This window comes from Ovis canadensis, chromosome 17, assembly GCF_042477335.2.
Source record: "Ovis canadensis isolate MfBH-ARS-UI-01 breed Bighorn chromosome 17, ARS-UI_OviCan_v2, whole genome shotgun sequence".
Classification (NCBI taxonomy): Eukaryota; Metazoa; Chordata; class Mammalia; order Artiodactyla; family Bovidae; genus Ovis; species Ovis canadensis.
This window is the reverse complement of record NC_091261.1, coordinates 39,168,205-39,187,276: the sequence shown is the minus strand read 5'-3', so window position 1 is coordinate 39,187,276 and position 19,072 is coordinate 39,168,205. Positions and strand designations below refer to the sequence as shown.

The window sequence follows — 19,072 nt, the reverse complement described above, 5'->3', positions numbered from 1 at the left end:
GGACTGGATGCCATCACAATTTTTGAATATTGTTTCACACCAGCTTTCTTACTCTCACCAAGAGGCTCTTTAGTTCCTCTTCACTTTCTGCCATTAGAGTGGTGTCATATGCATATCTGAGGTTGTTGATATTTCTCCCAGAAATCTTTGTGTGTGTGTGTGTGTGTGTGTGTGTATGTTCCTTTTGCTTTTTTTTTTTTTACGATAGTAAAAGATGTTTATCAGTTTTCACAATAATAGCCAGACAGAAAATAAAGGATAATTACAATTGCAAGCCATTATGGGAACATGATTAACCTAACAATATAAAAAATAATTGGGCTTCCCTGGTAGCTCAGAGGTTAAAGCATCTGCCTGTAATGCGGGAGACCAGGGTTCGATCCCTGAGTTGGGAAGATCCCCTGGAGAAGGAAATGCAACCCACTCCAGTACTCTTGCCTGGAAAATCCTATGGACCGAGGAGCCTGGTAGGCTACAGTCCACGAGGTCGCAAAGAGTCGGACACGACTGAGCGATGTCACTTCATAAAATAATTACATACAATTTGAGGGGTCAAGCAGAATGATGTGATAAGTGGAAGTGCATACATGCGCATGTTTTCATCTGCTCAGCCAGTCTATGTCTTTTGATTGGTGCATTTAATACATTTACATTTAAGGTAATTATCAATATGTATGCTCCTGTTACCCTTTTCTTAATTGTTTTGGGTTTACTTTCTGTAGGTAGGGCTTTTCCTTCTCTTGTTTTCTGCCTAGAGAAATTTCTTTAGCATTTGTTGTAAAGCTGGTTTGGTGGTGCTGAATTCTTTTAGCTTTTGCTTGCCTAGAAAGCTTTTGATTTCTCTATCAAATCTGAAGGAGAGTCTTGCTGGGTAGAGTATTCTTGGTTATAGGCTCTTGCCTTTCATCACTTTAAATATGTCATGCCGTTTCCTTCTGACTTGTGGAGTTTCTGTTGAGAAATCAGCTGATAGCCTAATGGGAGTTCCCTTGTATGTGTCATTTTTCCCTTATTGCTTTTAATATTTTATCTGTGTCTTTAATTTTTGTCTGTTTGATTATTGTGTGTCTGGGTGTGTTCCTCCTTGGGTTTATCCTGCCTGGAACTCTCTGTGCTTCCTGGAGTTGGTTGATTATTTCCTTTCCTATGTTAGTTTCCCAGCAATCTTAATTCCAGCTTGTGATTGATCCAGCCCAGCATTTCACATGATGCCATCTGCATAGAAGTTAGATAAGAGGGTGACAGTATACTCCTTTGTTGTACTCCTTTCCTGATTTTAAACCAGTCAGTCATTCCATGTCAGTCGTAACTGTTACTTCTTGACCCACATACAGGTTTCTGAAGAGACAGGTAAGGTCATCTTATATTCCCATCTCTTTAAGACTCTTCCATGATTTGTTGTGATACACATGGTCAAAGGCTTTAGCATAATCAATGAAGCAGAAGTTTTTCTGAAACTTCCTTGCTTTCATCATGATCCAAGGAATGTCGGCAGTTTGATCTCTGGTTCCTTGGCCTCTTTGAAACCCAGCTTGTACATCTGGAAGCTCTCTGTTCACCTACTGCTGAAGCCTAGCTTGAAGGATTTTGAGCATAACCTTGCTGGCATATGAAATGAATGCAATTGTCTGGTAGTTTGAACATTTTTTGGTATTGCCCTTCTTTGGGATTGAAATGAAAACTGATCTTTTCCAGACCTGTGGTCATTGCTGAGTTTTCCAAATTTGCTGGCATATTGAGCAGCACTTTAACAGCATCGTCTTTCAGGATTTTAAATAGCTCAGCCAGAGTTCTGTTACCTCCATTAGCTCTGTTTTTAGTAATGCTTCCTAAGAGCCACTTGACTTCACACTCCAGGAAGTGACGTTACCACACTATCATGGCTATCTGGGTCATTAAGACCTTTTTCGTATAGTTCTTCTGTGTATTCTTGCCACCTATTAATCTCTTCTGCTTCTGTTAGGTCCTTACCATTCCTGTCATTTATCATGCCCATCCTTGCATAAAATGTTCCCTTGTATATCCAGTTTTCTTACAGAGATTTCTAGTCTTGCAGGAAAACATTCTATTGTTTTCTTCTGTGTCTTTGTAATGTTCATTTAAGAAGGCCATCTTACTACTCCCTGGTATTCTGCAAAACACTTCATTCAGTTGGGTATACCTTTCCCTTTCTCCCTTGCCTGCCATTTCTCTTCTTTTTTTTCAGCTATTTGTAAATCCTCCTCAGACAACCATTTCACCTTCTTTCATTTCTTTTTCTTTTGGGATGATTTTGATCACTGCCTCCTGTACAATGTTACAAACCTCCATCCATAGTTATTCAGACACTGTTTACCAGGTCTAAGTCCTTGAATCTACAGTCAGCTCCACTGTACAATCTTAAGGGATTTAAGACATACCTAAATGGCCTAGTGGTTTTCCATACTTTCTTCAATTTAAGGCTGAATTTTGTAAAATTTTGTGGCTCATGATCTGAGCCACAGTCAGCTCCAAGTCTTGTTTTTACTGACTGTGTGGAACTTCTCCATCTTTGGCTGCAAAGAACATAACCAACCTGATTTTGGTGTTAACCATCTAGTGACGTCCATGTGTAGAGCCATCTCTTGTGTTGTTGGAAAAGGGTATTTCCTATGACCATAGTGTTCTCTTGGCAAAACTGTTAGCCTTTAATCTGCTTCATTTTGTACTCCAAGGTCAAACTTGCCTGTTACTCCAGGTATCTCTTGACTTCCTACTTTTGCATTGCAGTCCTCTATGATGAAATGACATCTTTTTTTGATGTTAATTCCAAAAGGTCTTGTAGATCTTCATAACTGGTCAAATTCAGCTTCTTGGCATCATTGGTTGGAGCTTAGACTTGGATTACTGTGATACTGAATGGTTTGCCTTGAGAACAAACCAAGATCATTCTGTCATTTTTGAGGTTGCATCCAAGTGCTGCATTTTGGATTCTTTTTTTGACTATGAGGGCTACTGCATTTCTTCTAAGGGATTCTTGCCCACAGTAGTAGATATAGTGGTCATCTGAATTAAATTCACCCATTCCCGTCCAATTTAGTTGATTCCTAAGATGTTGGTGTTCAATCTTGCCATCTCTTTGACTTGACTATGTCCAATTTACCTTGATTCATGAACCTAACATTCCCGCTTCCTATACAGTATTGTTTTTACAGCATCAAACTTTACTTTCACCATCAGACATATCCACAGCTGAGCATCATGCTTGCTTTGGCCCAGCCACTTCATTCTTACTTGTGTGCTTTATGCTCAGTTGCTCAGTTGTGTCAGACTCTGTGACACTATGGAGTGTAGCCTGCCATGGTTATTCTGTCCATGGAATATTCCAGGCAAGAATACTGGAGCAGGTTGCCATTTCCTCTTCCAGGTGATCTTCCCGACCTAGGGATCAAACCCAAATCTCTTGCATTGCCAGGCAGATTCTTTACCACTGATCCACCTGGCAAAGTAATTGCCCTCTGTTCTTCTCTAGTAGTATATTTGGTACCTTATGACTGGGAGGGCTTATCTTCTGGCATCATATATTTTGCCTTTTCATACTGTCCATGGGGTTCTCTAGGCAAGAATACCAAAGCGGATTGATGTTTCCTTCTCCAGTGGACCTTGTTTTGTCAGAACTCTTCACTATGACCTGTCTTGGATTGCCTTGCATGGCATGGCCCATAGCTTCACTGAGTTACAGAAGCGCTTTTGCCACGACAAGGTTTTGATCCATGAAGGGGTTCATGAACTGTAGCACACCAGACTCTCCTGCCCACAGAATTTCCCAGGCATGAATACTGGAATGAGTTGCCGTTTCCTTCTCCAGGAGATCTTCTTGACCCAGGGATTGAACTCATGTCTTCTGCATTGGCAGGCAGTTTCTTTACTACTGAGCCAGCAGGGAAGCCTGTGACCCACTTTAATTCTTCCTAATTCCCACAGAGCTTTCCTTGAGTGCCACATAAGGATATTTTCTATTGTCTAATGATCTAGGACCCACTTGCAGTTGACTACAACCCAGAGTCTGCAAATATCTAAATGATCCTCTGAGATTAGGAGCCTAATTCCTCTCCCAAATGCTAACCTAACATCTCTCAACTCTGCCAAATAACCAGATTTGCCTTTCCTTCTCCCTTCAAGGTTTTTTCCTATCAGCAAGGCAGATGGCTGCCAATTTCCGAACAGTAACATGGCCCTCAAGGCAGGAACTCCTGTTAGTGAACCAGGCAGCTGCTTGTCTTGACTAGGGAGAGAATCATAGGGCTTGGACCACTGAGCAGCATAGGGAAGGGAGATCCTCAGGGGGCTTTCCCATTGGCTCTATGAGCAACTTTTTCTCGTATTCAGTGCACTCACCCAAACTTCCCACCTAGTACCCTCTTCCTTTCAGGATTTGAAACAGCTCAACTGGAATTCCATCACCTCTGCTAGCTTTGTTCTTAGTGATGCTTTCTAAGGCCCACTTGACTTCACATTCCAAGATGTCTGGCTCTAGATTAGTGATCACATCATCATGATTATCTGGGTCGTCAAGATCTTTTTTGTACAGTTCTTCTGTGTATTCTTGCCACCTCTTCTTAATATCTTCTGCTTCTGTTAGGTCCATACCATTTCTGTCCTTTATCGAGTCCATCTTTGCATGAAATGTTCCCTTGGTATCTCTAATTTTCTTGAAGAGATCTCTAGTCTTTCCCATTCTGTTCTTTTCCTCTATTTCTTTGCATTGATCGCTGAAGAAGACTTTCTTATCTCTTCTTGCTATTATTTGGAACTCTGCATTCAGATGCTTATATCTTTCCTTTTCTCCTTTGCTTTACACCTCTCTTCTTTTCACAGCTATTTGTAAGGCCTCCCCAGACAGCCATTTTGCTTTTTTGCACTTCTTTTCCATGGGGATGGTCTTGATCCCTGTCTCCTGTACAATGTCACGAACCTCATTCCATAGTTCATCAGGCACTCTATCTATCAGATCTAGACCCTTAAATCTATTTCTCACTTCCACTGTATAATCATAAGGGATTTGATTTAGGTCATACCTGAATGGTCTAGTGGTTTTCCCTACTTTCTTCCATTTAAGTCTGAATTTGGTAATAAGGAGTTCATGATCTGAGCCACAGTCAGCTCCCGGTCTTGTTTTTGTTGACTGTATAGAGCTTCTCCATCTTTGGCTGCAAAGAATATAATCAATCTGATTTCAGTGTTGACCATCTGGTGATGTCCATGTGTAGAGTCTTCTCTTGTGCTGTTGGAAGAGGGTGTTTGCTATGAGCAGTGCATTTTCTTGGCAAAACTCTATTAGTCTTTGCCCTGCTTCATTCTGCATTCCAAGGCCAAATTTGCCTGTTACTCCAGGTGTTTCTTGACTTCCTACTTTTGCATTCCAGTCCCCTATCATGAAAAGGACATCTCTTTTGGGTGTTAGTTCTAAAAGGTCTTGTAGGTCTTCATAAAACCATTCAACTTCAGTTTCTTCAGCGTTACTGGTTGGGGCATAGACTTGGATAACTGTGATATTGAATTCCAATTCCAAAGAAAGGCAACGCAAAAGAATGCTCAAACTACCTCACAATTGCTCTCATCTCACATGCTAGTAAAGTAATGCTCAAAATTCTCCAAGCCAGACTTCAGCAATACGTGAACTGTGAACTCCCTGATGTTCAAGCTGGTTTTAGAAAAGGCAGAGGAACCAGAGATCAAATTGTCAACATCTGCTGGATCATGGAAAAAGCAAGAGAGTTCCAGAAAAACATCTATTTCTGCTTTATTGATTATGCCAAAGCCTTTGACTGTGTGTATCACAATAAACTGTGGAAAATTCTGAAAGAGATGGAAATACCAGACCACCTAACCTGCCTCTTGAGAAATCTGTATGCAGGTCAGGAAGCAACAGTTAGAACTGGACATGGAACAACAGACTGGTTCCAAATAGGAAAAGGAGTACGTCAAGGCTGTATATTGTCACCCTGCTTATTTAACTTCTATGCAGAATACATCATGAGAAACGCTGGGCTGGAAGAAGCACAAGCTGGAATCAAGACTGCTGGGAGAAATATCAATCACCTCAGATATGTATGGCAGAAAGTGAAGAGGAGCTAAAAAGCCTCTTGATGAAAGTGAAAGAGGAGAGTGAAAAAGTTGGCTTGAAACTCAACATTCAGAAAACAAAGATCATGGCATCTGGTCCCATCACTTCATGGGAAATAGATGGGGAAACTGTAGAAACAGCGCAGACTTTATTTTTGGGGGCTCCAAAATCACTGCAGATGGTGACTGCAGCCATGAAATTAAAAGACACTCCTTGGAAGAAAAGTTATTACCAACCTAGATAGTATATTCAAAAGCAGAGACATTACTTTGCCGACTAAGATCTGTCTAGTCAAGGCTATGGTTTTTCCTGTGGTCATGTATGGATGTGAGAGTTGGACTGTGAAGAAGGCTGAATGCCGAAGAATTGCTGCTTTTGAACTGTGGTGTTGGAGAAGTCTCTTGTGCGTCCCTTGGACTGCAAGGAGATCCAACCAGTCCATTCTGAAGGAGATCAGCCCTGGGGTTTCTTTGGAAGGAATGATGCTAAAGCTGAAACTCCAGTACTTTGGCCACCTCATGCGAAGAGTTGACTCATTGGAAAAGACTCTGATGCTGGGAGGGATTGGGGGCTGGAGGAGAAGGGGACGACCCAGGATGAGATGCCTGGATGCATCACCGACTCGATGGATGCGAGTCTGAGTGAACTCCGGGAGATGGTGATGGACAGGGAGGCCTGCGTGCTGCGATTCATGGTGTTGTGACGAGTCGGACACGACTGAGCGACTGAGCTGAACTGAACTGAACCCTCTTCCTTGTAGGATTGCCTGCTGATCTGCTTTGCTGTGATGCCTTTTCTCTGTTCAATATCTCTCTGGCATCATCCAAGGCAGGATTGATATCTAGCCTCAGAATTATTTTGATGTCCTTCTTTGAGAACAGTTTGACCAAAACCCAGTAGCAAGACAGCAGGTCTATTTCAGGTGGGTTTTAATGAGGAGCTGCCTCTTAGTTTTCAAATCCAAATCCTAGAGGTCTTTGCTGAGTAGCCCTATTTGATTTCTCCCGAAGACTTCACATCTATATATATTCTGAGAGGCGAATATTCTTATATAATCTGAGTAGTCGCATTACGAGGTGTTAGTTGGGCTCCCTGCACCATTATCTTCTGCAAATCTTTTTTTTCCCCCCTTAGGACCCCACTTAAAATAAGATTTATTTTCGATGACTTTGTGATAGGGGCTAGCAATAGTCTTACAGGAGCAGTGTAATTTTATCAAAACTCAAATAACCCTCCTAGCTGTGAGTTTCTTGCTTGCTAGAGATAATAACTTGTTTCTCACAGTTTAAAGAATGCATTTGGTTGCTACTGGAATTTCTGATTGGGCTCAATTTAAATTGTAGCTGGATTTATCAGCTATCCTCTTTGTCATAAAAGTGGCTGTGGTTCTTAACTCCTCTTGACCTTTTTCCTCTGAGGAGTCAATTAACATAATAGCATCTATGTAGTACATTAACTTGTTCTTAATGGTGGTTTAGTACACATCTTGACTCACTAAATTTTGGCAATATGCCAGGAAATGTAATTTGCAGTACAGTAAATTTACCCTGGTTTCCATTCCATGAAAATGCAAACTGTGTCTGGTTAGATTCTGAATTTGGAATTGATAAAAAGGCATTGTGCTAGATATTAAGTTATATCTAATTTAATAGATAAATGGCATAGCATGCTGCCTTGACTTGTCACACTTCTTATATAGTTTTTACATATTAGATATAACTGAAGCAACCAGAGGAACCACCTTGTTTGATCCTTGACTATCTGTTATTTACCTTCAGGAACCTTCTGCTTGTATAGTAGCTAGGACTGTTAAAAAGAGGGTTAGTGGGAATCAAAACTCCTTAATCAGAACACCTTAACCCTTTCCTTAATTGGAACAATGGTCTATTGTTGCCCTCCTAGAATTCTGTACTGCTAGTGTTAGTACAATTCTAAAGGTTCTCATTTAGCATGACTAATTAAAACTGGGTAAGAAGTGAACTTAGGCAATGTTCCCTGTAAAAGACAAAGGCAATAGGCTTCATGTTTTCAGCTACAGGAAAGGGAGGCTATATTTTAGTCAATAAACATATTCTGTTTATATTCAGATTATTACATTGATTATGTGACATTTTCCAAGGACCCTTACCCCACAAATCCAAATTATGATATTTCATCATAAGCAATCTTAAACCAACCAAATACATCCTGATAAAAGCATTCTGCTGACAAGGAAATTCTTGCTAGCAAGTATAATAATTTCACCAGATTTTTTGTAATTTGATTTATAAGGAGATTTGACTGTTGTGGCTCAGATGGTAAAGAATCTACTTGAGTTCAATCCCTGGGTCAAGAAGATCCCCTGAAAAAAAAAAAAAAACAAAAACAGAAGATCCCCTGGAGAAAGGTATTACAATCCACTCCAGTATTCTTGCCTGGAGAATCCCACAGATGGAGGAGCCTGGCAGGCTGCCATCCAGGGGTTACACAGAGTTGGACATGACTGAAGTGACCTAGCACACATGCACTTTCTTTTCACTTAGGACATCTTTCACCATATAAAAGAAGAAAGTGGATTGCTGTTTTGCTACTTAACTATCTATTTCATAAAGACTTTTGAATTTCTGCCAGTATATCTTTTGAAGATGATCCTAAGAATAGTATTTTCTGAATCAAAAGGCAAATACATATACACTTTTGCTGGAAAATACAAAATTATGTGCCATAGGGAAATTTGGATTTCTACCATTAAAGTATGATAGTTTCTGTTATCCCACAGCTTCTCCAGCAGAATATGCTATGCTTTGAAGATTTTGCTATTCTGATAGGTGAGAAATGGTATCTCAGATAATTTGCTCTTATGTTATTATAATCTTTTTGGACATCATCTTGCTTGTGTCAGAATCTGACAGTGTTGATCATTACCTCTTAGATGTCTCTCACTTGTCTTGGAGATATCACTTTCTCAGTTCTTCTAATTCTTTTTGGCTAGTTCCTTCCCTTTGCAAACTTTAAAAAATGGACTTTGCCAAACATCAATCTTTAGACCTCTTCTTTCTATTTTCTCCCTTGGTCACCTCAATCAGTATTGCGGTTTAAACTATGTATATTTATTAATGATTCCCAAGTGTATGTTTTCATCCTTCTAATGTGTGCATGAACACATACACCTCTTCATATTGCCACTAAGTTATCTAAATAAGCATCTCATATTTGCATCTCCAAAACTAACCCTTTTTAGCCACCATACCTGATACTCCCCGAGTTATCTTAAATGGCAAGTCTTCCTGTAGTTCAGAACAAAATTTCTTTTTTATTTGACCAAAATCCAATTCATTGACAAATCTCATCATCTCCACTTTTGAAATATATCCAGATTCTCACTACATCTTAACACTTTCATTACTACCAGTCTAGCCCAAACCACTATCATCTAGCCTGGATTATTGTAACCTTGAGTTATTACTGTAGTCTTTGATTGATTTCCCTGCTTCTCCCCTTGCCCTACTCCCCTGCATCTGCACCACCAACCCTGTTTTTTAAAAAGAAGCCAGAGTCTTACTTTTTAAGAGCAACATTATTCGGGTAAGATTTATATAAAACAAAATGTACTCATTTTAAACGTACAGTTTGATTCCTTTAAAATATACCCTGTGCCTATCTGTGATCAATCCCTGATCCCATACCCAAGGAGCAACTACTCTATTTTCTGTTCCTACTGTTTTGCCTTTTCTAGAAATTTCATTTAATTAATTTCTATGACTTCAGTCTTTTGGGTCTGTGGTCTGTCACTGGCATGATGTTTTTGGAGTTTATTCATGTTGTGGCACACATATATAGTTTGTTCCTTTTTATTGTTCAGAAGTGTTCCATTATATGGATAGACTACAATTTATTGATTTACCTGTTGATGGACATTTGGATTGCTTCCAGTTTCTACCTATTTTGATTAAAAATGGTATGAACATTTACATACACATATTTTTGCAACCATAAGCTATTAATTATCTTCAGTAAATATCTAACAGTAAAATTATTGGATCACATGGTAACTATAATGTCTAGCTTTTAAGAATATGATAAATTATTTGCAAAGTGGCTTTACCATTTTATAGTACTAACAAAGAGTTATAGGTATTCCACATTTTCACCAATCTTGATATTGTCAGTTTTTTCAATTTTAGACTTTCAAGTGTGGGTGTGCTGGTTACTCAGTGTGGATGACCAGTGATTATGAGTATCTTTTCATGTGCCTATTGGCCATTCATATATTTTTTTAATGAAGTATCTGTTTAAATATTTTGCCTATTTTTGTTTGTCTTTTTATAATTGAACTGTTTTAAAAATATATTCTGAATACAAATCCTTAGATAAATATATGTATTTCAAATACTTTATCCTAGTCTTTGACTTGACTTTTTCATTTTCTTAAATGTGCCTTTCAAAGAGTAGATGTTTTATAACTTCTACTCATTGAATTCACAATATGTTACTAGAATACATTATTTTATTCTTCTACCCACATTATGTTGTTTTTATTTTTGCTTCTTTTAATCAATTATATTAAAAATATTTTTAAATAGAGGAAGGTATTTGTTTTATATCTCAAAAGCATTTGTTTTATATCTCCCCCCATATTTACCATTTCTAGCACTTTCATTCTTTTGAAATCAAAGATTTTGTTTTTCAATCTGGCTTTATTTTCTTCTGTCTCAAGAACTTCCTTTAGTATTTTCTAGAGTTTAAATATGCTGGGAGAAATTCTCTCCAAATTTTCTTGTCAGAAAAATCTTTAATTTTTGAAAGATAGTTTCATTGAGCATGGAGCTCTAGGCTGACTTTGTCTTTCAGTATGATAAAGACATAATTTCATTGCCTTCTTATTTGCATAGTTGCAGATGAGATATGCTGTTTTCTTATTTTTTTCTCTTTGTTTAATCACATATCTTCATTTGGTCACTCACTTTTGTGATTTTCCTTTTATCACTGAGTTTTGGTAGCTTGTTTCTAATGTGCCATAGTATAGATTTCTTGACCATTATCTTAACTGGGGTTTTGTTGAACTTCTTGAGTCTCTGAATTTGGAGTTTTAATAAAAATTGGTAAGATTTTAGCCATTAATTTTTTTAAGTTATAGAATTTATTTTTTAATTTAAATTTATTTATGTTTAATTGGAGAATAATTGCTTTACAATATTGTGTTGGTTTCTGCCATGTATCAACCTGAATCAGCTATAGTTATACATATGTCCACTCCCTGATTGATTTTTAATTGGAAGATAATTGCTTTACAGTTTAGTGTTGGTTTCTGCTGTACAACAATGTGAATCAGCTATATGTATACATATATTCTCTCCCTCTAGAGCTTCCCTCCCACCACCACCCTATTCCAGCTCTCTAGGTCATCACAGAGTACCGAACTGAGCAGTTATATAGCTGTTTCCTGCTAGCTATTTTACATGTGGTAGTGTATATATCCGGAGAAGGCGATGGCACCCCACTCCAGTACTCTTGCCTGGAAAATCCCATGGACGGAGGAGCCTGGTAGGCTGCAGTCCATGGGGTCGCTGAGGGTCGGACATGACTGAGCGACTTCACTTTCACTTTTCACTTTCGTGCGTTGGAGAAGGAAATGGCAACCCACTCCAGTGTTCTTGCCTGGAGAATCCCAGGGACGGGGGAGCCTGGTGGGCTGCCGTCTATGGGGTCGCACGGAGTCGGACATGACTGAAGCGATTTACCAGCAGCAAACAATGGCAATGGCTCCAGTAATCTGCCAGTTAATTGGCACTCTTTCATTGGTCCGATCCAGAGAGACTGGTCACAGGAATACTGGGGAAATGGGAACCACCTTCTGCCTTGTTTGCCCACATGACTTTCACTATGATCCCATCTTCCTTACTTTACCCTCTCTGTTATGTCATTGCTCTATTTCCCCTTCTCTCCCATATGTAGCAGAACAGAAAACCTTAACCTGCTTTCCTTTGAGCAGGGAGGATGGCTGGGGTGAGGAGAAAAAACCAACAGCCAATCCTTCTATACGAAAATTTGCTTTAGGGGTTGAGAGGGTTATGGCAGGGTTTTTCAGTTCTTCAAAATTAGGAGACAAAAAGTCTTCTTTTAATACAAAATACTGAATTTCAGGTTATCATGGCATTCACTAATTCTTTTATTTTCCTTTATGTAGTCTTAATATATTTTCAGCTTAATATGTTGACAACCCTTACCATTAAACATTGCTGACTGGCTCACTTGAACAAGGGAATGGGAGAAACTTGCTGTCTTGGAGAATGTTTTATACATTTCTGCATAACCCACATTTAACTTCTAAAACATCTAGAACATTAATTACATTTGCAGTGAGGCAAATAGAAAGTGGTAGAAGGGCAGGCAGAGAATACACAATCATGCTGTACATTGCAGATTACTTTTTCATTAATGCCTTTGAATGGCAGTGAAGAGCAGCTGATTGTAGCTCCTTTAAACTTTACCTCTTTTCCTCCTTCAGTTTGACCTCATACCTCAAGTCATAATGTATTTCACTGACTGTTATTGCAAAAGTATTTTAACTGGTAATTCCAATGGGATAGATCACTTTCAGTGGCTCTCAATTATACTGCTTGAAACTAATAGTACTAGCACAATATCACTGTGCCAATAGCTGAGGAAATAATGGAATTCGAAATAGTTATCCAACAGGTTGGTCTAGAAATAAAACTGTTTATCCAAAACAAAATCTATTCCAATTTAATGCAGGGTGATATATACCTTTATATATGTATCAGAAGTCTTTGTTAAAATGTGCGAATACGCTTATGAATTTACATAACTTTGGCAGTTATCTGAGCTGAACCCTACCAATTTGCTAGAATTATTTTGAAAAAATTATTGTATACTGATAACTTAAGCCTTGGATGTTGGACTCTCACCATCAAGTAATTCCTGAAACAGCATTTAGAACCATTTTATCACAGTGTTTTTCTAGAACATTGTTTCTTACTGCCTTTTGCCACTAGATGGAAGAAGCAGGTTAACAAAATGATATTTTTGGTGTTTTATTCAACTCTACCCAGAAACAACCACAACACTGTGTTTAAAATAATGACAGTCTCAGCATTCTTTTTTATTTTTACTGAAGTATTTATTTTCATGTACATACTCGATCTAAAAAGTGTATTTCTTTTGTATTTTTATAGAGATTAATTTTCTTTTTATTATTTTAAAGGACTGAAATTTTCAAAAACAACCAAGAAGGAAAGCAACTGCTACTGGAAGAGGAGAGGTAAGAATTATAATAAGATATTGGTATATAAAAAATGGGTATGTGGCAAAATAATTCTTCATGTGCATTACTGTCCGATAAATAACAGTCCTCATTCGTGTAATTATTCTTTTGTGCCACAAATGCTTACTGAGCAGTTGGCACGTTGAAGACACTAAACAGAGTGCTGAGAAACATACAAGGGATGACTTAAGTTCAGTAACTGCTTATAAAATTTTTACATTCTACAGGGGAGTTGAGCAAGATTCATTTATGCATCATTTAAAATAAGGTAAAAATGGATAAATACTAGAAATACAGGTACAATATTTTGGACATAGAGGGAGTGTAGGTTTGGAGTGTCACTTTAACCTGAGGAGAGCAGGAATCACTTCATGAAGAAACTGGAATTAAGAGGGACAGTTGATGTGGAAGGGACAGAGAATGGCTTTCCTATGATAGAGGCAGAATGAGCAAAGGTGCAGTTTAAAAGCATGTATAATGTATAGTGATGAAATGACAGTGCATTTTAAAAAGCAACTTAAATGTTTATATAGGTAAGACATTGTAAAATGTAGTTTTTGAGCAAATGATAGATATAGGAAGGTGCTAAAGCACTGTGTAGGAGGGTAGGCATTCCAGAAAAGTGAAGCTTTAGCTTAGAAACAGAAGATCCCTCAAGATGAAGTAGCCTGGTAATGAGAACACTAGCATCCGTCTGATGCCTGTGTCTTATCAAATGTAGGTTTACTGTGCATGTGGGTCTGTAAATTGGTAGGAAGACTCCATAAGAGAATGATGAACTCTGACGAATGAGAGCAATTTCCTGCAGCTTCTATTGTTCTTCACCACTCTACACATGTTAGAAAGGAGACCAAGGTGGTAAACAGTATCATTTGACTCCAAAAAATAGTATTTAATGTTTGGAATAACACATGGTTCTCCCTACCTTTATACCTAGTGTCTACCAATGTGAATGATCAAAGATTTCTATTCCAGCTGTTGAAGGCAATGAGCTTGAACCCTGATGTTATGAGTGGCTATAAAGTTATCTAGCTTTTAAATCCAGCCTCAGAATTTGATTTTATGACCTCCTGTGGAACTATAGCCACAGGTTAACTAAAGGTTATGAAGTAATATTTCCTTTTTATGGTTTTGAATTCACTGCCTTGTAATTTCAGAGATCACCTTGTTCTACTGTAGGACAAGCTTCATGGTTTTATAATTTTGTACAGCTCAGTGAGGATCTTGTAACTGGTTTCCAAATTCAGATTCTATTTTATTCCTATAACATTATTTGTATCTACTTCATCACTATTTTAATTGCTAGAAATGTATGTAGGAGACCTCAATATAGTTTTTAGCTTATAGTTCCTGTTTTTTCTATTTCTTATTTATAAGTAAGGTATAATTAAAACATAAAATTAAATATTGTTTTTTATCTTGATGGGAGTAAAAATGCTATGCTTTAAGTCTTATTTAAATCTGGTAAGTCTGTGATCGTACACAGGATTATTAAATTACCTGGTATGTAATGTACATATATATATTGTTATATATTTATATTTCAGATGAATAAATTCAGATTATAAACAGCCTCACCATTGTATTCTACAGAGCAGCATTTTGGTAATAGCTAAATATATTCATATTTCCCCAAATTCAAATTAGTAGTCTTGATTATTTTAACACACATATAAAATATTAGCTTTGTTTATATCTTATTAAATAAAGCTGATAATTTTATTTTATTGCTACTTTGTGTGCCCTATAAAATATAAACTAATTCCTCTTCAAAGAGAATGACGTCAGTTTGATTTTATGACTTTTTTGCCCCTCTACAGTTAAATCTTAAAAAAATTATAACTCAATAGTAGTATTGGATCTGAAAAAATGGAACTTCAAAAGTACTTATTAGAGGGATAAAAAATGGCTGTAGAAGCCTACATTAATTGTTGGCTTTCTTTTAGGACTGTGTCTACATAGGCAAGATAGAGAATAGAGGTGCTTATCTGAAAGAGCTGGGCAAAAATTTTAAGCCCTGTAATTGAAGCAATGATACAGTAAGGTGTTTGTAGCCTGCTTATTCAGACTATGTATTTATATTGATTCCATTGGCTCAGCATAATTGTGTTTAACTCTCTATAACTCTTTACCCTTATAGATATCAGTAGAAAATCTAAAAATAAAATTTTCTAACTTGATACAGCCTCACCCTACCTTTAGTGTAGCTTGGTTTCCTATTATTTGTCACATGAAAATCATTGGTGATTTTCCTATAGAGACTTTTCTTTTTAAAAATCTGACAAGAGAAGTTTATATGGCTCAATAAAACACGCCTGTTAAAAGTGTTATTTGCTCTTTATTAACTTTTAGAAGTTTATTTCTTCCAGTTTAGAATAATGTAGTTTTGCCTTTCAGGAGTCATAGCATTTTTGGCCAAATTACATCTCTTTGTTACCACAGGTAATATAATATTCCTTTGTGGAAATCCAATTAAAACAAAACTCATCAGTCCAAATTCTGTTCTTTGTAGTGCTGGCATCAAATGGGAATTTCATAAATTCAATAGAAAGAAGACAGTTGAGAATTTGGTAAACATCAAGCTATTTTAGGAAGGGAGCTACATCATAATTGTATTAGCGGTTGAGCATAAGGGCACCTCAAACCGTAGTGTATGGTGTGTTGTTTTGGTTTTGCATTTAAGTTTTTCTGTATATACAAAGTGGGTTTAACAAAAAAGATATCTCACTTCAAAAGTTTCATACTGGAGAATGTTTGAATACCAGAATAAAAAATATGTGCTTCTTGTTCACACATATTCATTTTATTTTGTTCCATAAATTTTCTTGTTGGCATTTGATATTTGTCAACTATATAACAAAACAACTAAAATTTCCTGCAAAATTATGATTATTTTGAAATTTTGAATTTTTACTAAAGATGATATTTTTTACTGAAATTTCCAAGTGGCCAGAATGCCTTTGACCATTTTGGGATATTACAAAGAACATTGTTTATAAGAAAAGAAGAAAAGAAACTTCAACATAGTACATTTAAAATTTTTTCTCTTTTTTTTAAGCAAAAGTAGCTCAGAGATAGACATAGTTTGAGAATATTTAGGAGCAGAAGAACAATAATATCACTGAATATATGGAGTTTTAAACTTTTGTGCAGTTAAATTTCTTTTTCTTTTATGATGAGGTAGCTTTCTAAATGGTTATTTAAACCTATAGCAGTCAATGCTTAGATTAATTTATGCCTGGCTCAAAATTTTGCTTTCTTTCCTTCCATCAGAATCACTTTGGCTAATTTTCTTTACATAATGGGGAATGAATAATTGAGAAGGCGGGAGTGTATCTGCGGTAGCAGCAAAGTGTATCTAACACTAGGAGATTCAAGAAGTATTATGTTGTAGAGAGGGAATAAAGAGTCTCGTTACTGAATTCAGTTCAATTCTATTCTTTAAGATCATTTTCTCTTACAGACATTTTACAAAATCATCTGAAATAAAGACTGTAACTTTGAAAACAGACTTACCAGTGTAGTTAGGGGAAATTGGAATAGAAAAATGAATTCTGAATAAGGCTTCAGATTTCTGAAAAGTATTTTTGTTCTTCTATATATTCTTCAGAGTGATTCTTCTAAAACATAAACCTTGTCAGTAAATTCTCTGCTTAGAATGTAACATTGGTTTCCAATGGCTTCAGCATAAACTCTAATGTTAGCCCCCAGGATCTGCACCCACTTCTATCAGCAACATTTCTCTCACTGTATCCCCCTACCACCCACCATGCACCTTACATTCCTTTTATATATCATCTCTCATCTTCTTTCAGCTTTCACAGTGCTCTGTGCTTTCATTCAAGCAGTTTTCTCCATTCATAATCACCCTTGTAGCCTTTCCTTTTCTGTTCCTACATGTCTTTCGATTGTATTAATAATGTCTGTGAACTTTGCGGGCACTCTCAACTCTTTCAGTTCCCACCGTCAGAACTAGAGGCTCCCTACTCTGTGCTCCCATATTTCTGTTACAGCACTTTCACAGTTTTCTTGTGTGTTGTTCACAGTTCTCTTTCCCACTAGATTGTGAGTTACCTATGGGCAAGGAAAATGTCTTCTTTTTGTAGTTCTAACATCAGCACAGAAAAGCAGATGGTGGTTACACAAGATATGTTTGTATTATTAATTGATTAATACTTAATAAACATTTAATGTATACCCAGGTAAGAGAAACACTCTAAGATATTTTGGGGGGGATACATATATTATTGGAGAAGGAAATGACAACTCACTCCAGAATTCTTGCTTGGAGAATCCCATAGACAGAGGAGCCTGGCAGGCTATAGTCCATAGGGTTGCAAGAGTCAAATATAACTTAGAGACTAAACCACCACCACATACATATAATATACATATAGTATACATTTAGTATACATTTATTATAGTAAAATAAATGCTGACTAATTAATGTCATTATTTTCTGTTCTCAAAAATCTTGAAATTGAAGTAGACAAAACAAACATCCAGAATAAACTATCCAAGATAGTTATATTTAACATATATATTTTCCTTTCTTGTGCAGCTCAAGTGTTAGGAGGCATTTTCTGACTACTACAACCTATATTTATCTCCATGTTTCCATTACTTTTCTCTTATCCAGTCAGGTTCTAAATGTATGCTTCATCGAACTGTTCATTGGATTTTAGATGTGCATTTTGTCTTTCTTTGTGATTATAAAGATTATATGTTCTTTTAGGTTAGGGGTTACATCTGCTACTTTGAATTTTTTTTCCTGCAGAATCTAGTGAGAAGCTGCACACACAATATGCTCTCAAAAATTATTTATGGAATGCGTAGGGGTTCAGAATGAGCCTCCTCAGAAGGTATCACTTTTGTATGGAGATTGTTTTGAGCTGGGGCCAGTTGAGTCTCTGTAGGTTCAAGAGAAACTACTGCCTTTCCTTTAACTACCTATAAGCATTTGAATTAGGAATTTTTCCTAGAAAAGAGTTTTTACCAGAGGTAAATTTTATCTAAGTGGCTTTATCTATATGGCAGGGCAAAGATCTAATTATCAAACTTCTGATTATCCTCATATTGTCCTGTGCATAACCCTCCTATCCTTGGAAGCCCCAAGCTTCTATCCAGTCCTTAGGTGAGGATGGCATCTGTACTTCATTTTACCTTTCAGTCTTTGAACCTCTCATGTATAGGAGGTTTCCATATGTAAAAAGTTAAATTTGTTTTTCTCCTATTAATCTGTCTCATGGCAATTTAATTATTAGACCAATAAGAAGAACCTAGAAGGATAAAGGAAAGTTTTCTTCTCCAACAAATGAATAAAAGCAAATTCACATGTTTAAACACTGTAAATGCTACATAAATAAAGGTATCTGTGTGTTGAGTCACAAAAAGCAATTCCTCAAAGTATTTTTTGTATAAATTTTGCTGTGGGTGAATACCACACAAAAATATTTTACTATAATTAGTATAATTCCTTAAAATGTAATGGGGGTGTTGACTACCTTGAGGTTATTAGTAAAAATAATGTTATTTCAGTTTAATTTGATAAAGACCAAGGAGGCTAGAAAGACATTGCTTTACTTATATCACGGGATTTGGTCTTCTGTCTTGTTTTGACCACTGGAATATGGAATTACCACAAAGAGGCACAATTTACCCAGTGCTGCACAGTTTACCTGTGACTCTCAAGTCCAAGACATACTGAGGGACCTGAATGTTCC

At 36.9% G+C, this 19,072-nt stretch overlaps 1 protein-coding gene across 4 annotated transcripts in view; it reads left to right on the top strand.

Moving 5' to 3' along the window:
- Positions 1-19,072, top strand: part of C17H4orf33 (chromosome 17 C4orf33 homolog) — a 94,976-nt gene that overhangs the window by 35,247 nt on the left and 40,657 nt on the right. For all 4 annotated transcript variants that reach the window (XR_011249899.1, XM_069557526.1, XM_069557527.1 and 1 more), the window contains one exon: positions 13,290-13,346. Coding sequence is in view for 3 of the 4 variants with exons in the window: in XM_069557526.1 (XP_069413627.1) it covers positions 13,290-13,346 (57 nt within the window). In the remaining variant the exon portion in view is untranslated. The remainder of the gene's footprint in view (positions 1-13,289; positions 13,347-19,072) is intronic.